Source organism: Cervus canadensis, chromosome 26, assembly GCF_019320065.1.
Source record: "Cervus canadensis isolate Bull #8, Minnesota chromosome 26, ASM1932006v1, whole genome shotgun sequence".
Classification (NCBI taxonomy): Eukaryota; Metazoa; Chordata; class Mammalia; order Artiodactyla; family Cervidae; genus Cervus; species Cervus canadensis.
In genome coordinates this window covers 3780968-3806247 of record NC_057411.1, presented here as the reverse complement: position 1 = coordinate 3806247, position 25280 = coordinate 3780968, and the positions used below count along the sequence as shown (strand labels likewise).

The 25280-nt window shown below is 42.7% G+C and overlaps 1 protein-coding gene across 2 annotated transcripts in view; it reads left to right on the top strand.

Annotated features, from left to right (window-relative positions):
- KDR (kinase insert domain receptor) overlaps positions 1–25079 on the top strand; it is a 44886-nt gene extending 19807 nt beyond the window's left edge. Inside the window, exons 14-30 of one of the 2 annotated variants that reach the window (XM_043447752.1) lie at positions 203–349; positions 1465–1596; positions 3851–3957; positions 4387–4522; positions 5094–5198; positions 6758–6871; positions 7434–7522; positions 8103–8256; positions 10152–10249; positions 12716–12838; positions 12989–13100; positions 13370–13469; positions 13877–13982; positions 15152–15303; positions 20465–20564; positions 21061–21146; positions 23175–25079. In XM_043447752.1, the coding sequence (XP_043303687.1) occupies positions 203–349; positions 1465–1596; positions 3851–3957; positions 4387–4522; positions 5094–5198; positions 6758–6871; positions 7434–7522; positions 8103–8256; positions 10152–10249; positions 12716–12838; positions 12989–13100; positions 13370–13469; positions 13877–13982; positions 15152–15303; positions 20465–20564; positions 21061–21146; positions 23175–23397 (2084 nt within the window). In that variant the 3' untranslated portion in view covers positions 23398–25079. The remainder of the gene's footprint in view (positions 1–202; positions 350–1464; positions 1597–3850; positions 3958–4386; positions 4523–5093; positions 5199–6757; positions 6872–7433; positions 7523–8102; positions 8257–10151; positions 10250–12715; positions 12839–12988; positions 13101–13369; positions 13470–13876; positions 13983–15151; positions 15304–20464; positions 20565–21060; positions 21147–23174) is intronic. The other variant, XM_043447753.1, reaches the window with a different exon arrangement.
- The last annotated feature ends 201 nt before the right edge of the window (positions 25080–25280 follow it).

The window sequence follows — 25280 nt, the reverse complement described above, 5'->3', positions numbered from 1 at the left end:
GAGATGCAGTAATCTGTCTGAACTGACTTGTTTCATTTAACTTTGCTCAGTGACCAACACTTCTGTTGTCCACCTCTGTGTATTTTCAGCCTAGTAAATTAATAGTTTACTAAATGGCTTAATAGTTTACTGATATGAAAACCGCTTCAAAAGTCATAACTAAATGTCCTGTGATTTTGTGTGTGTGTGTGTGTATACATAGAGCGCATGGCACCCATGATCACAGGAAACCTGGAAAATCAGACGACAAGTATTGGCGAAACCATTGAAGTTTCCTGCACAGCATCTGGGAATCCCTCTCCACAGATTACGTGGTTTAAAGATAATGAGACGCTTGTGGAGGACTCAGGTGAACAGAGCATGTCTATCTCACTTTGGCTGTATAATTTTCCTAGAGATATTGACTAAAGTCCATATTATATCTTTTTAAAAAATTATTTACTTACTCATTTATTTTTATCAAGGTATAGTTGATGTACAATATTATTTAATTTTCAGGTGGACAATATAGTGCCTCTCAACTTTTCAAGATTATTACTCTGTTTATCATTATTGCATAATATGGGCTATATTCCCTGTACTATGCAATATATCCCCATAGCTTATTTATTTTATACATAGTAGTTTGTTCCTCTTAATCCCCTACCCTTTGGTATCTTCCCCCACCCGCTCCCCTCTCCCCACTGGTCATCACTGGTTTGTTCTCTGTATGAGTCTGCTTCTTATTTGTTATATTCACTAGCTTGTTTTATTTTTTAGATTCCACATAGAAGGGTCATACAGTATAACATCCATGTTGTTTCTTGATTTGTTTTAGGCAGAACAAAAAGCAATATTAGTGTCCATGGTCTGACTCATTTTGTAGACTCAGAGCCCAAGTATCCAGAGACTGCTGAATTCTCATGGAAGCCACGGGTGCTGAGACAGCAGTTGACCCTGACTCTTTGGAGTCAGACAGTAGCCCAAGATAAAGGGAAACATGTATATTAATTTTTTTTTCCTGGAAAGCTCCACCAGACCACATCATAAAATAAAAACCCTACTGTATAGCACGGCTTCCCAGATGACTCAGTGGTAAAGAATCCGTCTATCAATTTAGGAGACATGGGTTCGAACCCTGGGTTGGAAAGATCCCCTGGAGAAGGAAATGGCAATCCACTCCAGTAATTCTTGCCTGGGAAATCCCGTGGACAGAGGAGCCTGGCTGGCTACATTCCATGGGGCTGCAAAAGATTCGGGCCCACCTTAGCATCTAAACAACAACAGTTGTCCAGCACAGGGAAGTCTATGCAATGCTCAGTGGTGACTTCAATGCGAAAGAAATCCAAAAAAGGAGCAGATATATGCATGCACATCACTGATTCACCTGGCTGTACAGTAGAAACTAACACAGCATCATAAAGCAACTATATTCCAATAAAAATTTAAAAATAAAACCCAAACTGCATTTTCCCCCTTTCTCAGGCATTGTGCTGAAAGATGGGAACCGGAATCTAACTATCCGCAGGGTGAGGAAGGAGGACGAAGGCTTGTACACGTGCCAGGCATGCAGTGTCCTTGGGTGTGCGAAAGTGGAGGCGTTTTTCATAGTAGAAGGTCAGTGGGGATTCACAGACAATCAGATCGCTTTTAAAAATTAGCTTGTACCTGTACTCAAGTACTTTGGGTGGGAGGGTTATGGCTGGTTTTTCATATTCTTTGTACTTTGTAAGTTTTCTACTATAAATATATATTATTTTAACCAGAAAACATAACTAATGTTATTTTAATTCTGCTTGCATCATATTTCTATCCCTGCAGTTCTCATTGTAGAAAAATTCTTAGCTTGGCAGGTGGAATGTCTTTCTTTCCTTGATTCTTTCTTCATATGACTGGCTCAACTAACTAGTTATGAAAATTAAGCCCCTATATTTATTGGGTAGAATTACTACCTAGTCATGAAAATCAGTGCTATCTAGATAGTCATAAAGGTTCATAGTTTTTATTGGACTGGAGATAATTAAGACTGAATTGTGAACAATGGACCATTGCTTCTCTGAAATGGAAAATTTGGGGTTCTTATCTAAATGAATATGCAGGAAGGATGTGAAATCTAGCATTTTTCTCAGATGGGAAAGGTAATTTGTGACAGAATACTTTATCTTCAAAAGTGTATTCCTATCTTTAAAAAAAAATAACCCATGAGTGGGACAATGAAACTGTATTATGTGGGTGAAGGAATGGTATGCAGGGGGAAGGAGAGGAGTGGTGATAGATGGAGGAATTGACAGATTTCTATGAATGCATCCTAATTTGTCTCTCAAGGTCTACATTTTAGTCCCTTTAGTCTGTCTAATCTGTGTTGTCAAGTATTACATCTCAATACTTTGACTTCTTTTCAAATCTGTAGGTTTATTGCCATTTTATAACCTGCAAATAGATTTCAAGTGTCATGGCGGTTGGTCACATTCAAACTGCTTTGTGCTTTAGGGCAAATCCTAAGGGAGATTTCCAGTTCTCTCCCATGCCCTGCCTCGACTCTGTCAGCTTTCTGCAGCTGGTTTCAAGGAGGCCTAACTAGGTAACAATGGCACTGAGATTATGTTTACTTTTCACCAGGAGAGAATATTGAGAAAGGATGAGGTACATATTTAAGGCTCCTGCTAGTTTCCCAAATGTTCACATGGGAATATTAATGCACCAACTTATATAGACAGTTGTATCTTTGCACTTCCTACTCTGAACAAACAGACATTTCAATCTCTATGTATAAATAGAGAAATCCTTCAGTAAGACCAGCAGAGAAACAAAAGCTGCTTGCATGCAAGCAGACTTGATGCTTGTCTCTCAACTGTAGCTCTTATTTTGCTAACTAATTAATTACTTGTCTTCCTGTCTTCTTGAGGCTGCCTGAGCCACGCTCACAGCTTGTGGCCCAGTTTGATTCACATTGCACTCCTCCAACAGGCGGGTGACCCTAAGTGATAATTGCTTCCTTATCACCACTTTGCTAATCACTCTTAGTTGAAAGCCTCCTCTGGGCTTAATGTTCCCCCCTCAGAGCGGTCCTCTGGAGTCTTGAGCATCTGCAGCTTCCTTGCTGACCTTCAGCTTTTTCTCTTCTCTGTCCTTTCATGAGTGATTGTGCACTCAAGCACTCGCCTCAGCTCTCTCTCTTTCCGCACTGAGGCTACTACCACAGGAGGATGGGGTAATGTAATGTTAGCCAGTGTTCAGACAGACCTTGTTTAACTCTTGACCATTCCAGCAACTTGTTGTGTGCCCTTGATGAAATACCTTAATTCTCTCTGAGCGTCTTCTCCATCTGAAAACTGAGGGTTATTGAGAAGACTTCAGTGGCATGACATATTTACAGTGATGGGCACCTAGTAGGTGCGTGGTCACCAATGGTTCTCCGGCCAAAGGAATACATTTATTTCCCTACTTGTTTTCTTAAACAGTCCTCCTCAAACTCCATAAAGATCAAAATATAGACTGTCAGCACAAAATCAGACATTTATTTTCTCCAAACATAATACTTTTCTTCTCTACAGAACATGATCTGTTTTCTTTCCATCAAAGTCTTCTCTTCTTACAAACACTTTGTTTGTCTTTTAAGATATTAATATCTCTCCTTTATTACTTTATAATTTTATTGTTGGAAGTTTTCATGAGCAATATTTTGCAAACTTTAAATTATCCATTAAGAATATTATAAGCTCCATCCAAGTTAGAGAGTGTGACTATTAGTGCCTAGGATTTTTCTGAGTTCATGAGGTTGAAATTTTGCTTTAGTGATTGAACTTTATTATTTTATGTCAAAAAGTATGAGTTTCCAGTTGTTGACGTTCATTCATTTGTGTATTGCCAGGTGCCCAGGAAAAGACAAACTTGGAAGTCATTATTCTAGTAGGCACTGCAGTGATTGCCATGTTTTTCTGGCTACTTCTTGTCATCGTTCTACGGACCGTTAAGCGGGTAACAGAATAATTTTCCTTCTGTCCCATTCACATTGGTTTTCATGATTAATGAAAGCTGACTGGAGTTCTTTGAGTTGATTCTTTCCATTGTTATTGGCTCAATAGGCACAATTTTATTTCTATACAATAACGTTCTTACCCAGTTACTTTTGGCTGGGCCACTGGGCTTTAATTGATAGAAGCAACTAGAGAAGAAATGGGCTTGGACTGTCTAGTGTAATTAAGATTTGAGAATTAAACTCTGAGCTCATTTGGGGGTTGAGGGGACACTGGGAACAGAATTATACTAGGACAACCCTCACACTCCATGAACCATTTAGAAAATGAGACACCAAGAACGGGGCTTCTATAAAACAACAATAACAAGCTCACAAAACAACAGCCAAACAACAGAGTGTGTGTGACTGGAAAGAGTAATGCTTTCCAGGCCAATGGAGGGGAACTGAAGACGGGCTACTTATCCATCGTCATGGATCCAGACGAACTCCCCTTGGATGAGCACTGTGAACGCCTGCCTTATGATGCCAGCAAATGGGAATTCCCCAGAGACCGGCTGAAACTAGGTGTGTTTTCAATCGATACTGATTTGATATTGGGTTTACCAGGCCATCTCATCCTCGTTTAGGCTGATGACAGATCTAGTCTATTCAAATGTTAGACTCTGGTTTAGAAAATTCATTTCATCTCTTGAATTTGAGTAATCATCCATTTAGTCACTGAGAAGTAGGCTCCTTGTATAATTGCTCAGAGCAGGACATTTTGAGAGTGAAGATGATGAGGACCTGGGAGAAGCCCAATGAAGTGAAAGTCTCTCAGTTGTGTCTGACTCTTTGCCCCCCACATGGACTATAGCCTGCTAAGCAACTTCGTCCATGGAATTCTCCAGGCCAGAATACTGGAGTAGGTATCCATTCGCTTCTCCAGGGGAACTTCCCAACCCAGGGATCGAACCCAGGTCTCCCACATTGCAGGCAGATTCTTTACCATCAGAACCACCAGGCAAGAGGGAGGTATTAAATCACTAAGCCAGGACAAGGGGGTTAACAGGACCGTCCATGAAACTAGGATGTTTCAGAATCTCTGCCTGTGGTTTCGGTAGTGATACAGTCCACGTCTGTTTGTTGTTGACTCTAGGTAAGCCTCTTGGTCGTGGTGCCTTTGGACAAGTGATTGAAGCAGATGCCTTTGGAATTGACAAGACAGCAACCTGCAAGACAGTGGCTGTCAAAATGTTGAAAGGTAAAAGCAAAACTATGTGGCGATATGTCCCTCTATCTGTTTCATCCCATCCTTTAAACGTGATGAAGGCTTGTTATCAGTGGCTTTGTGGCTAGATGGCCCCACTAGACAAACTTGCAGCCAGACTATTTAATGCCTTTGGGCAAACTGGATAAAAAGTTCCTCTCATGCCAGAGTCCATGGCCTGGCAGGCAAAGTTGGGATAGATTTCAGCTACCCTACCGCCCCACCTTGCCTGAGAGCCCTCATACAAGAAACAGCTTTTACAACTCTCTCTCTAGGTATACTTAGTTGCTGGGCCATAGGAAAATAAAAGCCAGGTTACTTCAAAATTGCTTCTTAGTGTACTGTGGTGCATTAGCAAGATAACTATAGACAATCAAGAAGCAAAAAAAAGAAATTTGATCTAAGAAGTAAAAATAGTAGCCATGTTCCCTAGAATTGGAGTATATAAACGATAATAGGCAAAAGAATGGTTGTGCTGGGGAAAAAAGGATTATGGGTGACCTTTTAAGAATTAAAAGTTTCATAAGCAATTGTTAGGGGCTTCCCTGGTAGCTTAGAGGTAAAGGATCCACCTGCTAATGCAGGAGACACGGGTTTGATTCCTGGGTCAGGAAGATCCCCTGGAGAAGGAAATGGGAATCCACTCTAGTATTCTTGCCTGGGAAATCCCATGGACAGAGGAACCTGGCAGGCTACAGTCCATGGGGTTGCAAAAGAGTTGGACATAACTTAGCAACTAAACAATAACAGCAAACAATTGTTAGGCCTGATAGTAATGGTATTCTGGTCTTCCCATTTTAATCTGGGGAGGTCATGCCTACAAAGCTCTGCGCTAGAATTGTGATGTGCTTTCCCTGATGGAGACAGTGCTGCTGATCCTTTGCCAATAGGGCTTGTGCATTTTGAAGCCATCTCTCTCCTTTTGCGTCTTCTCCCTTGTGGACAAGGCGGGTGTGTAATCATTCACCTGATGAGGTGGCTCATCAGGGTCTGAGGTGTGGACCACGTCTGTGAATCACAGTGAAGTGTACCCGTCTGGACAGGATCAAACGCACAGTCTTAGCCTCATCAGCCTCATGTGCCAACTGGCTTTGCCAGCTGGCCCTCGTTAAGCTTCCTGCTTAGCACAGATTGATGGGAACTTCAGCAGAGCCCATAACACATGAGGATATTTAATACATGATGTTGCTTCCTTATGAGGAAGCACTGAAATAATCAGGCCCTAAAAAGCTTGGTAAACCTGATATGTGAAAATCCACTTTTGTAAAAGGAGAAAACCTGGGCATGATTTCCTTTGCAGATGTATTTCTCCACTTTGCAAGAAGGCCCACAATGGCTTCCTTCAAATATCAAGCATTGTGGGTGCATTTAAAGAATCTCATCTAGAATTATAAAATACAACTTATATTTGTCTTTTAATGTAGCTAGTCTGTCATTGGCTCATAGTTATGTTATCCCTGGAGGGAGGGGTGCACAGATGCATGCAGTGTGGCATTCACCCTCCTAAGGTAAGGCCCGCATGTTTGGTTGCCTTCTTTGTTCTGTATCTGCAGAAGGAGCAACACACAGTGAACACCGAGCCCTCATGTCTGAACTCAAGATCCTCATTCACATCGGCCACCATCTCAACGTGGTCAACCTTCTCGGTGCCTGTACCAAGCCAGGGGGTGAGTGTCTGTGGACGGCTCTGGTTGTGGGATTTCAGCATATACTTTCCTGCTGGCATTGGAGGGAACCACCCAACTCCCATGGCCTTGGTTTCCTTAAGTGTGGCAGATTCCTAGATATAAATGTATTCCGTGGAGATTTAATGGGAACCATAGATTATTCTAGAACTTCCTATGAATTAAAAAGTGCCATATCACTATAATCCAGTTTGCTTCCTATGTAAAAGGTGTTCAGAGGACAGGAGTAAACTTTTTCCCAAATTTGAGAGCAAAGGAATTTAAGAGTAGTTCCCCCTAAAATGAAATCAGCTCAGGTGTTGAAAAGCAAGTGGGTGGATTTTCTTCTGAAATTTTGACTAATCTTTTCTGGAGTTGCCTGTTAGAAAAAGAAAAAAATTACAATTTAAGGGAATGGCAAGCAGCTGATTTCTATGATCCTGCTTCCAGTGAAAGGTTGTAGCCTTGTCTATGATGTTTTCTGACTCATTGATGTATTAAACACTTGGTGAGAAACATGAGTGAAAACACATTTTTCCTTCTTGGTATGCTGTGCTGTCTGCAGGGCCACTCATGGTGATTGTGGAATTCTGCAAGTTTGGAAACCTCTCGACTTACTTAAGAGGCAAGAGAAATGAATTCGTCCCCTACAAGGTATGTCATTTTCTACCTCAACTGTGGCCACATTGTAAAGCAGAGGAAAACTCAAAGTGGTACAGATGAATTGTTTTAGTAAAACTCTGCGAGGAACTTGTGAGGAATCTTTTCGTGTTCCTTTCTTGGCTGTTGTATTTGTCTCTTTTACCTTCTGGAGGACACATCTCGTATTTTGTTTTCGTGAGTGTAATCTACTGACCCATTATAGGTGATGCTGAGTAGGGAAAGGTGGATGATTAAGGAAAAAGAATGAGAAGGGGAGGACAGCTCAGGATTATTCTGTCTTCCTTGGCCATATTTGACCCTATCGAGTATCAATCTCACTGTCAAAGTGCCCTAATGTTGGAAGTGTGTCTGAGGGAAACTGGAAGCAAGGCCTTTATCTCTAAGTTAAAAAGGAACCAGGCTTTATGGAAGAAAATGTTTTATGTAGCACACCTGCCCAGAATTTCAGCCCAGAGATTTCATTATCCTGAAATTGATGTCCCTCATCTTCTAATAGTTAAAATTGCTTCTGTAGTTTATATTTTAGAGATTTCCTGGTATTCAAGGAGTTTGTTCATCTGTTTCTTTATAGACCAAGGGGGCACAATTCCGGCAAGGCAAAGAATACGTTGGGGAGATCACCATGGATCCTAAACGCCGCTTAGACAGCATCACCAGCAGCCAGAGCTCAGCCAGCTCTGGGTTTGTTGAGGAGAAGTCCCTCAGTGACGTGGAGGAGGAGGAAGGTACCTGCCATTGCTTCCTCCATGCCGAATACATGCTCTTGTGGGAACAGACCAGGTGACGGGATGTGACAAAGAATTTTGTCCTGGAAAAGTCTTACCCAGTATTTGGAAGAGACCTGAATTTCTAGAAGGCTTCCATTCAGTTTCTCCAAAAGGGAAGGGCGGAAGGTCTAGAGAAGCAGTGGGCTAGGTTGTGAGTGGAGCATGGCTAGCCTGAGAAATCTCGGTCTTCCGGGAGAGCTAAGCAATTGGCAACAGTCAAGCCAGTGCTCCTCAAGAGTTGGTTTAACATGTGTCAGCAGGAGCGGCTCGGTGCAAAGGAGACAACCACAATGGTGGTTGACCAGCCTCCCCATTGTCCACAGGGGTTTAGCCCCACCCTGTCTGCTTCAGCAGCACAACACAAGTCCTTCAGTTAATCACACCCAACCGTTTCCAAGGCAGTGTAGGCATCTGTTGTTTCTACCCCATCCCAAGTGGATTATCAAGTCTTCCATGCTTCTTCAGAGGAGTCTTGGCAAATACCTGTTTCTTTATCCACTTATGCTTCCAGTGATATTTCAGTGCTCTTTATGAGTGGAGCTGTGCTCCCAGCCTAACTTCCAGAACCTCTTCCAGCTTCAGGATACCCTGTATATCTGCTTCCCTCAGAAGGAGCAGAGACAGCCCCGTGGAGGAAGAGATGGGGCTTCTTGACATCTGGCTCTTCTTGAGACGTGAGCATAGAAGAGTTCTGTTATGAAATAGTGGAAGAAACCCACTTCTGTTCCCTTTGACATGAGGCCGCAGAGCATAAAACTAACCTCTTTCCCATAGAAGCCACGCAGGCAGTGTGAGGTAGAATGTGGTCTAGAAAAGCCTGGCGAGGTGGTCTAGACCCAGCGCACACGAGTGGGGCAGTCTCTGCCCCGTCTTCTCTCTCACAAGATGGTGGCCGGTAAGCGGGAGACCCCAGAGCTTGAGGGAATCACTGGAGTAGAGGGGGTGTTGGCCTGGAATTTTGCCTTCATTTTTTTGGAAAAGGAAGAGGTTTTCACTCATTATTCATGGAGAGGCCTCTAGCCCTAAAGATAGAAAGTCACTGAGAAAAAGGTTCAAGTGTTTTTAATACAAGGTTAGTATTACATCTGAGTTTTCATTTACTCTGGTATTTGTCTCCAGGAGAGAAGCCACGTCTTATCTTATCTGACCAAAGTTAAGAGATCGTGTTGAAACACCCAGTAATGTCTTAGTGTTTATTTGTACCACTTGCCCGGAAGTAAATACCATGAGTTTATATAACTTTATCTTTCTTTCGATGTTCCTGTCATCTCTGGTTCATATCCTTGAAGGAAAAAAAGCATCCTCACAGGCCTGATTTACTGTGTTTACAGCATTTTCTCAGCTTGAAAGTGAGAGAAATAAATATATTTTTGGTATTTTTAGTTATCCGTTGTAGATTATAATTTGACCTTTAGTCTTTATCCTAGGACAAAGCTTGGAGAGAAAAGATTCAATGACCCCGGAGATTGTTGTTTTATTTTTAGAGTTCTTGATATGAAACTATTGTTTATCCCTCTGGGTACATGAAAAAAAACAATTTTAAAACAGCAAATTTGTAAAAGCCCTCTTTTACCTCTGTTATCTATGCCAGTTTCACCTCCATTTTGTCTCCTGGATTTGTTCTCCCAATTTGGCTAAAATGGAAAAAAACCAATATTTGGCTAAAGGGTTTGATGAAGGCTATTAATACACCATGATTCAGCATACATACAGAAGAGAGAAGCATTTTTTCTCTGCTTCTATTTCCTGAAATTTAACTCCCGATTTTTAAAATGAAGATTACTCTATCAAGCTTAGAAGCAAATACTTTCTGACTGAAATACCAATCTCTGTGCTCCTGTATCTTCTGACAGTTTCTGAAGATCTATACAAGGACTTCCTGACCTTGGAGCATCTCATCTGTTACAGCTTCCAAGTGGCTAAGGGCATGGAATTTTTGGCATCACGGAAGGTGAGACAGAGTATCTCTTTACGTCACAGATTTGGAAATGAGATGTCCAATGCCAGCCATTCATGTTTGTCTGGAACTGTAATTCATTCACCACTCCTGAGACTGTTAAGAGAGTCAATTGGGGAGGTTCCGTTTCTGCTCATTAAAGAGATATTAGGAGCTCATGAAATTAATTCATGTGATAAATAGCTTCCAAGTGCCAGCAATCTTCTAGGCCTGGGGTCCCCACCCTCCGGGATCTAATGCCTAATGATCTGAGGTGGAGCTGATGTAATAGAAATAAAGTGCCCAATAAATGTAATGCACTTGAATCATCCCCAAACCATCCCCCCACTCCCAGTCCATGGAAAAATTGTCTTCCCTGAGACTGATCCCTGGTGCCAGAAGGTTTGGGGACCCCTGTTCTAAGCACTAAGGATGCTGTGTGGGCAAGTCAGCAGACTGTCTACCTGCGTGGAGGTTGTGTTCCAGTGGGTGGAGCAGACAACAGAAACGAGTGAAATACCTAGTGGTTTAGGTAGGAGTAGGTACTGTGTAGAAAAATAAGCAAGAGTTATAGAGTCTGTAGGAGCTGTGTGTTATGTACATCTGCTTCTCTCTGTGCACTGATTTTAAACTAAGTGGGCATGGCTTGAGGGAAACATGGAATTTGAGCAGTGGCCTGAGAGAGGTGAGGGGCTGAGCCTTGCAGATATCTTGGCGTAAGAGAGTCTATTTTTCATTTCTTTTACATTCATCACCATCCATCAAGAAGTATTTGTTAGTAGTATAATTAGAAACCAGGAAGGACAGACTTTAGAGAGAGCAATTGAAAGAGCTAAAATTAGAAAAGTAGGCTGAACAAAGGCTGAGGTGGGTACGTGACAAGTCACAAGCATTCCAAAGGTTGTAAACATCGTGGAGGTGGTGAGGTTGAAGTCACCACTCTGGAAAGGGTAAAGTGGCTGGTTTTACATGAAACAAGACAAGTTCAAATCAAGTTTCAGGAAAAATGATCACTTGACAGAATGCATTTGCTGCAGCCTACTTGGAGAAGAAGGACTTAACATTTTTATTTTGTTATTTGTTTCTAAATTAGAGTGAAATCCCTCAGCTGTGTCTTTTTCTGGTGTTTAAATCTTGTCACAGCTTTCAGAGCCTCAGGATCCCAGAGGTTTCTGCCTGGGAAGTCTTGTCTTCTCGCTCCCAAGAAGAAGGGAGAGAAGTGGAATCTTAGAGGATTTTTGCAAAAAGAAAGGCTTTCTGCCCTTCTTGATAATTTTATTTTATTATGTTTTAAAGGCCAGAGCCTGCCATTTAGTCAGGGCTCCTTTCACAGGGAAGGGAATGGGGGTTGGAGGAGAGAATCCTTTCATTTTTCCCTGCATCTACCAGCTGATTCTTGAATAACACCTGGTTGCTTCAAAAAAGGAAGCTCTTTGGTAGGTCGTGGGGGAGGAAGTAGGAAGGACTGTGTTTTTTGGAGTCTCCTAGCTTGCTTAATCATACTATACACTGTGCTTTGTAAAAAATTTTTTTGAAATTTTTATAGAATTTTTTTCTCCATTTACAGTTATTCCAAAATACTGGCTCTATTCCCCGTGTTATACAATATATCCCTGTGCCTTGCTTGTTCAGAGGAAAAGTGCTATAGAGATGCAAGGTGTGGGGTCCCTCATGCTTGGCTCACACATCACTGTTCCACGGACCTAAGAGTTTCTCATCTGAGCCTTTCATTCATTTCTAAATGTTCTCCAAGGCTCTTGTTCCGTCACAAATCTGTCCAGTAGAGATAGAACTGCTTAGTGTAGGAAGTTAGATGAAGTTAGGAGATGCAGAGAAGAGAGAAACTGAGGTACAGAAAAGAGTAGAAGGAAAGCCAAGGAGAATTGGCTTTTCCTTTTGTGTGCATCAGAGAATCTCCTTGATGGGCGAGAGGCTGGGAGTGCCTTCATTGGCCTCTGTGATAAGCCAGCACTTTGAAATCAGGGTGAGCCCCACTCAGAATTACTTCTCAGAGCCGGTCCAGCTTTGGTTACATATGAAATGGGGAAACCAACAAAGGGCCCCAAATCAAGGAGAGCCCCTTGTCTCTGATTTCCGTGTAGTCATTCATTCCAGGGCCTCCTCAGAATAACGCCTTTTAACCGTATATGGTGCCAGGCCAAAGGGATGTGTGGATGTGACCAGAAACACATTCTTAACTGTGTCCAAGAGAAGTCTATTTATGACTCCGTCAGCATGCTATAACTTAATTAGTTAGTTCCAGGGTCCGAGGCTGTTTATGGAATAAGCAGATGTGTGTCTCAGTGAAACTCAGACTTTTTTTTTCCCCAAGTGTTGATAAAAGATGTTAACCCAGTGCTTGTTAATCAGTTGGTTTTCTGATGTGGGTTTTGTTTTTTTTTTTTTTTAAAGCATGAGGTCACAACAGATGTAGAAGAGATCAGCGAGGCTGAACTCTAATGCACACAATTCTTTTTGCAGTGTATCCACAGGGACCTGGCAGCACGGAACATCCTCTTGTCGGAAAAGAACGTGGTTAAAATCTGTGACTTTGGCTTGGCCCGGGATATTTACAAAGACCCAGATTATGTCAGAAAAGGAGATGTAAGTTCCAAAGGTGCACCCTGTGATCTATTAAGTTGCAGAATCCAAACTTCTGGGCCAGCCTGAGAAGCTGTGTGCAGGGATAATGGAAGTTTTTTCTTCAGGTTTTTGCTAAGTTGGGTTCTCATTCTTTGTCTTCTACCCCTATAGGCTCGCCTCCCTTTGAAGTGGATGGCCCCAGAAACGATTTTTGACCGAGTGTACACAATTCAGAGTGACGTGTGGTCTTTCGGAGTCCTGCTCTGGGAGATATTTTCCTTAGGTAAGTTCCTTCTCCTTGTTTCTCCATCCATACTGCAAAGAAAATGATAAAAGTCAGTTACTCCCATATCTCACCTTCACTGGATGAAACTTACTTGGAAGCTTTGGGTTATAAAAAATCTTTTTAAAAAAAAGAGAGAGAAAGAAAGGGGGAAAAAAGATATACATGTGAAGAAGGTGTGAGTCAGGCTCATATATATGTGAATTAGACTCAGGGATTTCTGCAAGAGAAAATCTAATCAATTATGTCCCATTCCTGTTTTCTTTCAGGTGCTTCTCCATATCCTGGAGTAAAGATTGATGAGGAATTTTGTAGGCGACTGAAAGAAGGAACTAGAATGAGAGCCCCTGATTACACCACACCAGAAATGTAAGATTTTTCACGTATTTCTCTATCCTCCTTCTTTACTCACAAAAATTCTCCCTGCCTAGAAGACTTTCCATCCTGTGTACCTTTGTGGCCCAGTGTGTGTCTTACTTGTCCCCTGAAGTCTTCCTTGATCATCTCAAGCACAGAGTCATCCTTCTTGAAATGACAGCAGTTTATCTGTACGAACCAGTCAGTTTTTACTACATGTTGATTTATGATGTTTCCTTCTCCATACACACTTCATTCTCCAAGGCCAGGGCTCTATGTCTTACATAGTTTCATCTCCCTATTTAGCATCTTGGCTCATGGTGGACTCTTTATAAATGTTTACTCATTCAAGTGCTTATTTTCAGCATCAGATCAGGAGGAAAGAGACAGTTGATGACATCAGTGTTTTGCTTCCCTAGGTACCAGACCATGCTTGACTGCTGGCATGGGGATCCCAATCAGAGACCCACGTTTTCAGAGCTGGTGGAGCACCTGGGAAATCTGCTACAAGCTAATGCTCAACAGGTCTGTGACCTCCATGCAAGAAGCTTCTGCAGAAAGGACTTAGGTGTCCAGGGCCCTTTTGCTGCCTTCGCATGGCCTCCACGCGGTCCTCTCAGCCGCTGAATAAGGAGCCACGTTCCAGATCCGAGCAGCAGTGCTTTTCTAAAAGTCTTAATTGCCCCTTTAAGCAGATGAGATCCCAATTCATAACCTGGCAGCTGATGACTTTTATTTTTACTGATGTATATTTTGGTGTCTTTGGGTGCTCTTACGAAGTAAAAAAAGCAAACATAGACAACAAACAAAACCCCGAAATTGAAAAAAACAAAACCTCGTTGATTAAGTGAATATCAACAGTGGGTGAATATCAACAGTGGACAGAATTTCAAGGAATTTTAAATACATTCTTCAGGCAAAAACACATCTGAATCCTGCAAAATAAATGTTTTGTTTTTTTTCCCCTCCATGAAATCCCAGGCCCCCATAACTTCCATTGGAGGATTTTATTGTAGTCTTTACCCTTAGAAAGTTATTTACTCTCCAGTCAACACCTCTTACCGCAGTGAATGGAAGCCAATTTCCTCCTACTTTTCTTCTGAACAGCTGGGGGACAATGGGTCAAATCTGTCTTTATCAATAAACCTCCCAAACATTGAGAAGTATGAAATTGCCCTTTATTTATTTCTCTCGATGAAATAATGTTAAGCTGTGTAACCTTTTCTCAGAAGACCCATTTTCCTGCACGTATATTGCTTTTCTTTCGACTGTCACCAGTTTTTCCGTTGCCTTGAAGTGTAGAGGCTAAAATTGGACGACATGCCCTTTAAAGGACCTGGCTGGTGCAGATGGGACTTTGTGAAGAAATGATTTCTCAGCCCTGCGAGCTCTGCCTGTTCCGTTGCTGCATCTGTAACCACAGCCTGCTTCGTCTTCATTGTAGCCGGCCTTCTCTGTTGCCCCCTTGCCCACCTCCTGTTTCGTTAGTTCCTTAAGTATGCTCTCGTATACACATCCCTTTCAAGTGCCCTTGTGTTTTTGACAAGCCATTTTTAAAGTTGTCTTAAAGTTCTGCCTCCAGATATGAAAGCCACGTCCCCATAAACAAGAAGCCCCCGTGGGCTTTGTTTTTCATGTAAAGGCTCTTGAAGGACTGAAGCCATAACAACGGCCCTGTGTGTTTGTTGTTTCAGGATGGCAAAGACTACATTGTTCTTCCCATATCAGAGACTTTGAGCATGGAAGAGGATTCGGGACTCTCTCTGCCTACCTCACCTGTTTCCTGTATGGAGGAAGAGGAAGTATGTGACCCCAAATTCCATTATGACAACACAGCAGGAATCAGGTACGGTCTAAGGTCAACATCCCCTGGGGGGAAGGGGCTTCAAGGTCATCCTGGGGAGGCGGAAGGACGTTGTATGAAGTTGCTGCATCTCACTTGCGCGTTCACCCTTGGCTCTGAGAGGTCCCCCTTGAAAGGGCGCCTGGGTAGGTGAACCTCTTCCCATCTGTGGTCCACATTGCGGCCGAAGCTCTTCCTTTCAGAATCCTAAGCCCTGCAGCTGCAAATAGCTGGAATGCCATAGTTTGTTAATCTCCAGAAAAAGAGACCGATTTTACAAAGACATCTGTATTTAAATTATCCCCATGTACTCTTTTATTAATGTGAATTAAACAGCTTAGGAAAGCTTCAGGAAGGAAGAGTTCTATGCGTTTATGAAAGCACACTTTTGCCTCTCTGGCTGGGATACAGTTGCCGTGGGGATGCGTCCTGAATTAGACTGGACAGCACATCTTCAGAAGCCCCTCCCAAGTCTGATTTTCAGCATTTTATTTGCATAATGGGACTTCTGGGCTTATTTAAAACACATGCGCTGCAGTATTTTCCTGATTTGTAGAAAGGTTCCAAAGGCAGCTTTCTTTTTATTCTCTCCCAGCACCTGTGCATGAGGAAAGAGTTGATATGGTTTCTACAATATGATATTAAAATTGCCTTTTCATAAGCCTGGGACTACTTCACTTCACTTTGTTCCCGTTCCCACCCCTTTGGGTGTTTTCCTCCTATAACTTCACCCCTGACCATGTAGGCCCAGCCTGCCTGCTTGAGCATGAACAGGCTGCAGTGGGGGCCTCGAAGCTCGGGATGGGGGGAAATGGAGCTCTAGCCTGTGGCCAGGGCGCCAGACGGCAGGTGGGGAGTCGCCCTGGTCAGTGGGCCCTGTAGACTTCCACGGGGGTGCGGGTAGCCGGGGTGCTGCCGTGGGAGAGAGGAAAGCTCAGAGTGGGTGGGAGCCAGCTAGTAAGCTGTCCATTCCATCTGTGTCAAGAACTTCTGGCATTTTTGAAAGAACTTTTTCTTACCAGGTTTTGCCAGAGTTAGACAAAGTAGATACTATTATCTTTTGATGTAAATGTTGAATATGAGACTCTGAGCAATTACCTGGAAGAATACAATATTGTGGTTAAAGATCCAGATTTTAGAGTCAGATAGAATTGGGTTTCCCTGGTGGCTCAGATGATAAAATCTGCCTACAATGCAGGAGGCCTAGGTTGGGAAGATTCCCTGGAGGAGGGCATGGCAACCCACTCCAGTATTCTTGCCTGGAGAATCCCATGGACAGAAGAGTCTGGAGGGCTACAGTCCAGGGGGTCGCAAAGAAGTCGGACATGACTGAGTGACTAACACTTTGACTTTCATAACTGGGTTGGATTCCCAAGTCTGCTCTTTGCAGCTCTGATGTGGGGCAAATTTTCAGTGTGACCAAGGCTGGGACACTGGTGGTGTACAAAAATGATGACTTTGAGAATTACATGGCATAATGAGTTTCTAAGTGCCTGGTACCTGGAGAATACCCAATAAATAATAGCTATTATGTGAGCTGCTTAAAACACATTGTGGGGATGAATCCCATTCCTCTGATATCTAACTCAGGACTGTTTCCTCCCATACCACGGAGGGGGCCTCAAATAGAAGGAGTAATGAAATGAAGATCTGAAAATCCATAGTTCCACCCCCGTGTTTAAAAAGTCCTAGTTCAAGTTTAACTGGCCTTCTGGTGTGGTAATTATTCCTGCAACACTGTTGCCTTCTGCCTGATCGGAAAGCCATTTGATCATGAGCTGTGTTCCTTGGGTTTTCTGTGACCAGGTGGGGTGAGGACCTAGCCGGCAGCCTCTTGGCTCACTTGGGCGCTTTGCATATGGTGCTGAGGGTTGATGAAGTCATGTATGTGTGATGGAAGTGCCAAATGCGATGCTGGATCTAAAGCAGGGCTGCTAACATTTATCCCCAGAAGCGTGGACAAATGTGACACCACACTCCCAGCGCAGGCCTGGCTGCTATTTGCTGTCTGTGCCTTTTGAATTGGTCTTTGCAGTGCAGTTTCTCTTTTATCCAGCCATAATTTGAAAAATAAAATGGAAATTGGAATCTCTTGTCTGCATTCCCACTCAACCCCCTCCACCTTTTTCCCTTTTCTAAAAATAAGACACCACAGTCACATTCTAATCATTTAGGTTAAAAGCGAGGCAGAGTCCAGGCGTCTACACGCAGCACACTTCATTTCGATGCTCGCTTGTGGTTCTGCTTCCCTGGGGAGCAAGAGGAGAGGTTGGGGCACCTCTCAGGGGACTTGTTCTCTTATCTTCATGTTGCCAGTTAAGGAGGAGAGCTGAGGTGTCTTTCTCACTTGCTTCCTGCTTATAATTTTCAATTTCATTGTGTTATAAATAGAGCAGGACAGAGACATCCCTGTGGGAGCCAACCTCCTGATTTTTTGCCCCATTAACTATTTTAAAAAATATTTGTTCAGCATTTATTTAGCGAAGAGGCTGAGAGGTATGTGGGGGAAGGGTGAGGAGGAAGGACCACTAGTGTCTAGACTCTGCTTTCTCTAATTTCCCTATGGATCAGCTCCGGCCCCCAGTTTGCATGCTTCCTGCAAGAAAACACATCTTAATTGGGCTCATCTTCCTTACAGGGTAGTTTGGGGACCATCTGCGGTTGCTCCACTGTTTTCCCCGGGGAGTTTCACCTCCCACTCCAAGCGGCTTAGCAAAGATTTCTTTTCAGTTCTCTCCCAGAGAAAGGTTCTGGCACATACTTTTTTTTCTCTCATTTTGGTTAATTGCTAGTGATGATATAAATGCGCCTTGTAGATTGATGCCAGGGACAGCCTGCTGGCTAGATGTTCCTGAAATTGGCTCTGATACTAGACTGCTTGAAAGGAACCTGTCCTTTCTTCACCTTTTGTCTGTCTCACAGCCCACATTCCCCCTCCTCCACCCCACATCACTGCACGCTCAGTGCACACGTGGAAGTGAGCAGGGCTGCATGCATATCAGGTGCTTAATGAAGAACTAAACAGTCATATCCACTGCCCTCTTCTCCCTTCTCCTTCCTAATGCTGTTCCAAGGGTGTCAATGTGGAGTGAGGTCAAAACAAACAAAAACAACCCTGCATGGGCTCTAGAAACCTAAGTTTGAGCTCCAATTCTAGTTATTTCCTCCCTAAGCCATCACTTCCTCTTTTCCAAATAAGAAATAAGAAAATCCTACTGTGTAGATTTGTTAAGAACAGATGCAACAATGTATATGAAAATGCCTTGTCAACTGGAACTGGCTGAGCAATGTTTGGAATTATTGGGCTCAGAAATCAAGAAAGTGGCCTTTCTAAGGCAGCTGCATTACTGCCCAAGCTCACCAACTCTACTTGATGCTACAACCCAAATACCTCTGGAATCTGTCTACTTCTCCAGACCTGTGGGCATCACCTTTTGGTCAAGCTGCCCTTCCTTCTCCTAGATAAGTGGAACAGATCCCTAATTGATCTCATGATTTCTGGTCTTACCTTCCTGAACCCAGGGTCATCTTTCTAAAGGGTGTATCTGACTTTGTCAATCTCATGCTTAAAATTCTTCAGTGGCTGCTCATTGCCCTCAGGATGATAATCCAGGTAGTCTAGTTAAGTGATTTTGGACAAGTTCCTTAACCTTTCTATATCTTAGTTCCAAATCTGAAGTTGGGCTAATGATACCCACCTAGAGAGGTACCATGGAGATGCCATGAGACAGTGGTTGAGGATCATTTGACACAGCGCCTGGCACATGGGCATCTCAATAGAGGGTTCCTGAAGTGAATGAATGAATGATTGACGATGGTACCAGTAATTTGGTAGAACTACCACTTTTTGGGACTGGATTTAGGAGAAGTAGGCTTTTCAGTCTCCTTATTTTTAATACATCGTGTCCTCTTTCCCGTGGGGTTCCCTGAGTGAGGCTGTCACTGGTGAACCTCATTCTCTCTTTGTAGAGGAAGAACCAGCCTCCTCGGGCAGGGGGGCGGGGGAAACTTGGTTTCCATTATACTCCTTTGCCCAATTGAGTCCTCTCTCCACTTGGTCACAGAAAACACAGGGAATATGCAATATATCTAGAAGGCTGCTAGGGTGGGAAGTACAGTGGGGTTCAAGTGAAGACTGAGTTTGCTGTCCCTTCCTGTGAAAAAGACTGCTTCTCTCCACTTGGGTTTTCACAAAATCACTCAGACTCATCCAAAGTCACATGGTAGGGGAAGAAGCATCCCTAAGGGACAGGTGATGTGCTGTCTGACAGGTTCTGTCCTCTGGACTCTTGAAAGAAACTGGTAGTCTTTGGAATTCAAAGGAGGAAAACAAGCTTTGGTTGGTGGATCATAACTCTTTCTAAGATCTTTACCACCCACCACTGATCACCTCATTCATCCTCCAGATATCTTTGCGAGTGAGGGAAGGAAAGCTTTGGCCTGTACATCTTAAAGATGGGGAAACAGGGACATAGAAATATATTCGTGGCTTTCCCAAGTCTGTGTAGTCCATGGTATACTTGGAAATAGACGGAATATCTCATGATTCTCAAACTACAGCCCCAACTCTGTGGGCCAAATATAAGAGATCATGAGATTCAGCCTACCTCTACCCATTAAACCTGTATTACATATAGCAGGAGAAGGTGGTTTCCAGAGTCTGTTGGGTTCAGCATCTTTTACTGAACCCAGTGAAATCTGGGAGTGTTTCCTCTGCCCATCTTTCATGGAATGGTTGCTCTGTGGACATTGTCTAGATAACTTGCCTAGAAGATGGCCAGAAAGATGTGAAACACTCAGCGATATGCTGAGAGCTTAGTGGAGGAATCGCAGGCAATCAGGAAGTCAAGTAGTAGGCAGCTGACCACTGAGTCTGCTATTATTGTCTTCAGTCCAGCCCTGGACCTCAGAAGTAAGATTCAAAGGAAAGGGGGCTCATCTAGGCCCCTCTGTTATATTATACTTTTAAATGGACTTTCACAGGAAATTAAGCCTTTGGTGTGTGCTAGCAGAGAAAGATTTTTGTTTTGTTTTTCTTTTTCCAGAGGATGTTTTGAAGGTCGCTATTAAACTTGTGGTTCAGAGATAATGAACTTAGGTATCACTTGTGGAATCTGCAGTCAACTATACCACCACTAAAATATAAATATTTGTTCTTTTGCAGTCAGTATCTGCAGAACAGTAAGCGAAAGAGCCGGCCCGTCAGTGTAAAAACATTTGAAGATATCCCGTTGGAAGAACCAGAAGTAAAAGTCATCCCAGATGTAAGTACATCTTTTAAAAATAGTCTTAGAAATAATACCAAAGATGAAACATTAGCTAGACAAATATTAGCCTAAGCATTAGAGTCTTGGAGCCTCATTATGAGGCTGCCCTTGTGGGTATGTGTCTTGGGGTCATTATAGCAATGGAACTTATTGGGCCGCCTTGTTTTTTCCATAAGTGAAGCCCCTGGTTAAGGTTCAAGACAACTGAGCTTCATGCCAAATTCCACTGAAGTGTAAATGATATTACTGTGGAAAGAGGGATAGAAATGGGTCTCCTTAGCTTCTTCCTAAATTCCTCTCTTCTTCCAGGCCTGGGTCTCTTGGGGAAGCAATTGCTTCCTCTCATAGCCAGTACAGTTTCTGGCTATAATACCTTTACCTCTCCTGAACATGGAAATGCTGTCTCAGAGATGGGTTAGGAAATCAGTTTGATTAAGTGATTGGTCAGTATATACACTCAATCAACTGTGCCATCTCATTGTCTCTTAAAAAGGACAGCCAGACCGACAGTGGGATGGTTCTTGCATCTGAAGAGCTGAAAACCCTGGAAGACAGAACCAAGTTAGCCCCACCTTTTAGGTAAGGTTCAGCCAAATAGAAAAGACAAATTTCAAGGGGAATTTTTGGAAGGAACTTAGGACTTTGAGCATAAGTGCAGAGTTTTCCTTTTTTTGTATCTTTATCTGTTAGGCAAATTTGCATCAACCTAAGTAATAAAGAACAGAAACAAGCACATTACCTGGCAAGTCTAAAAAGAATCTGAAATAAGAGGATTTGGTGGTTGTTTTTTTTTTTTTTTTTACCAGATTTTATGTATACTAAGGAATTTATGAGCATATTTGCTGTGGTCAGTGGTTTGTGTGATATTGGCTAAGTGACAAAGAGGTCATTGGCTTGATCTTTAATAAAACTTTTGAGATAGTTAAAATCTTTGTGGACTCCATAGTGAAGAATTTTCAAACCTGAACAGAAATGGGTGCACCTGTCCTTAAGAAGTATGATATATAAGTAAACCACTGTCTACTTGCTTAGGATATTTAAATACTGTTGGCTGAATTATTGAGTATTTAATTGTGGGGAAAACAGTGAATTTGATTTTGAATATAATGTCTTCCACATAGTTCTATAGGAGTTTGTAGTTGCTTTGAATAGACGTACTTGCTTTTACAGTTGGCGTCCTTTAGCTTCCCTGGTAATTCAATCAGTAAAGAATCTGCTTACAGTGCAGGAGACCTGGGTTCGATCCCTGGGTCTGGAAGATGCCCTGGAGAAAGAAATGGCAACCCACTCCAGTATTCTTGCCTAGAAAATCTCATGGACAGAAGAGCCTGGCAGGCTATAGTCTTTGGGGTTGCAAGAGCTGGACATGACTTAACGACTACACCACCACCACCTGCTTTTAACTTAAGAAATAAATAAGAATCTCTATATTTATAAGAGTAGTGGGATGCAGAATGGTTATTTATTTGCTGACAGTTTCACTCTAGGTATGAATTGAGAAGATTTTGAGCTACTTACAATCTAACTGTTGGATAAAATGGGAACCCCCTTGCATTATTGAGTGATGCTCATGTTAAGAAAAAAAAAATTAAAATGTGCCATTGTGCAGTTTTCTCATTTGCCCTAGGCCCATGATGAGAAATTGTGAGAGCCAATTATATGTTTTATTCACTGATTCAAAGTATTTTATTTGCTTAGCAATGATTATGTACCATTCCATTGTCTGAGACACTAAGTCCATTTTGTTGAGGTTGGATTGAAAGAAAAGATGCATTTCTAGTTATTTGAAATAACTTTTAAACCATATATGAACATAGAGTTAATAAAATCCTTTTTTCTTTTGGTTTGTAACATGCATAGATTGGTAAAACACCTAGTAAGGGGGAAAAATCACTGTACTTCAGAATGACTTAAGCTCCACACAGCCTACACCCAGCTACAAAAGGCCTTTTTAAGCTTTTTTCTAAGCTTTGACATGATTACCGTTGGTCACAATTCCACACCATTGAAAACATTCTCTCGTTGCTGCCGAGTGATCCCGTCCTCCATGCTTCCAAAGAATGTGGTTTTGATGAGTAAAAAGCAGTTTTTGACATGTCTAGCTTGACTGTACACACACGCTTCAGCTTACTAAAGTTTAAAGTTGCTCAAGAATTTTATTAACACCATGCACGGGCCTTGTGATCCCCTACTTGGCAGTGTATGACAAGTACCACTGGACTTTCAGAGCATCCCAGTTTCCTCCCACATCATGAAAGAGTCCCTTTGGCTCCTTTTCTTGTACACAAACTTGTCAGTCTGCAAGGCCATAAAAAGGTTCCATTGGTTGGAGCCTTTGCATAATCCAAGAGAATGGCCTTTCATCTCATCTCAGGCTTGAAAGTCTTGGACCCGAATAAGAGGACTTATCTGAAACTCAGATTTCATCTTAGTACCTGAAAATAGACATTGTCTGAGTAAGCCTGCTATGTTGATTAACAAACGGGAGGGATGGGCCGCGTCTCCAGGAAACTGACAGCCCACAGCGGGTAGGGGATGGGGTTAGGATAAGATGCACAAGAACTGCCTTCTCTCTGCCAACTTATTTGGATGCCATCTCTTCCGCAGTGGACTGATGCCCAGCAAAAGCAAGGAGTCTGTGGCATCCGAAGGCTCAAACCAGACGAGCGGCTACCAGTCGGGGTATCATTCTGACGACACGGACACCACTGTGTACTCCAGCGAGGAGGCTGAACTTTTAAAGCTGATGGAGATTGGGCCACAGGTCGGCAGTGCAGCTCCGATTCTCCAGACTGACTCTGGGACCACACTGAGCTCTCCTCCGGTTTAAAAGGAGACACCCGCGTCCCCCAGTCCTGGAAATCACACGAGAGGTGCTGCTCCGATTTTCAAGTGTTGTTCTCTCCACCACCAGGAAGTAGCCACGTTTGATTTTCATTTCAAAAAAAGGACCTCAGACTGCAGGGAGCCAGTCCCCTAGGCATTTCCTGAGATGCTTGTGACCCAAGAATGTGTTTGTGTCTTCTTCCCGTGTTGACCTTATTCTTTTTTTCATTCATTTAAAAAGCACGGTGGGTGCGCCCTACCCTGGGTTGCCCCAGGGGTTGCAGCAAAAGAAGTTCAAGAAATGACTTCACCCTCAGAGAAGCAGCAGTGCCTGGGGAGCGGACATCTCCTAAAACTAGGAGAGAAACCGGGCAATGGAAGTGCTTTAGGTGTTGAAGACGGGAAAGACCTTTAGAGCTAAATCCATCTAGGAAGCTTTGCTTGTTGGAGCCACGTCTTACCTGTGGGGTTTGGACTGATGGAAAGGAAGATGCTGACTTGCTTTGGGGGTGCCCTGGAACCTGCGCATGTGTTGTGTTGGCTCTGGTGGAGGTGGTGGACATAGGGTTTGTGGGGAAATGTAAAGGCTTCAGACAAGGTGACTGGTTTTAGAAGGTTGCGTGCTCTTCCCATTTGGGCTAAATGAGAGTTCCTTGTGCTGTTTCCGACTCCTAATGAGAGTTCCTTCCGTTCTCTTACGTGTCTCCTGGCCAAGCCCCAGGAAGGAAATGATGCAGCTCTGGCTTCTTGTCTTGAGACTGATCCTTTACTCAGGATGCCACAGAAAAGGACACTCAGATGGAGGCTCCCTGTCACGTTGAGGATTTCTGACTGTGTGAACCAGCTTCTGGTTTCTTCTGGATGGACACCCACCTCTCTGTCTGAGCCTGAACGCAGTAGATTCGGTGTGGAGCTGTGGTGTCAAAGCTTCAGGAAGGATTTTACACTCTTATTCCTTCTCCCCTGTCCGTGTGTTCCCCCTTCCCTTCAGTATTTTCCTGACTGTCCCTTCCCCACCGCCCCGCTCCCAGCCAGTCAGCATTCTCGTCATTTGACCTGTACGCCTTAGTAAAATATGATTTGGTTTGTTCACTCTCTGAGTAATTCTTAGCCAGATTTCAAAATTACCTTGTAGCCCAAGTTATAACAATACCTATTATATTATTTAGACTTTTAACATGTAAAGCTCTTTCTACTGGTTCTGCCCTTGTTCTTTTCTTTTTAAAAAAGATATATTTTCTGTTTGGTACCATAGTATGAGAGGCTGGGAGCAATGACTATAAAACATGCTATGGCACATATATTTATAGTCTGTTTATGTAGAAACAAATGTAATATATTAAAACCTTATATTATATATAATGAACTTTGTACTATTCACATTTCATATCAGTATTATGTAGCATAACAAAGGTCATAATGCTTTTAGCAATTGATGCCATTTTATTAAAAAAAAAAAAAAGTGAAAAACTTGAAGGAATCCTTTGCAGGGTTGCATCACTATACCCATCATTTCTCTCACTTCTGAAATGGAGGCGGGACATTCGGACAGCATTTCTTGTGGCTGCTTTTTATTTTTGCTTGTTCTCTTACTCTTCTTATAAAGAATGTTTTCATAAAATGCTTATATACTTTATAAACAAATGTATTCTTAGTTTAAAAAAATACAATGGTATAATACTCTCACAGCTGCCTTGAGGGTGAATATTTCTGGCTTGAGGTATAATTGCTTCTCCCCCTCTTCTTCATAGCACAAATAATTCACACACACACATACTCTTGTTAAATTCTGAGCACTTTTGAGATTCTTAAAACATGGACTGAGAGATATGTGATAAGTACTCTAACAGTATTTCTGGCTCTCTAGTAACCCCCGTGCCTCTCAGA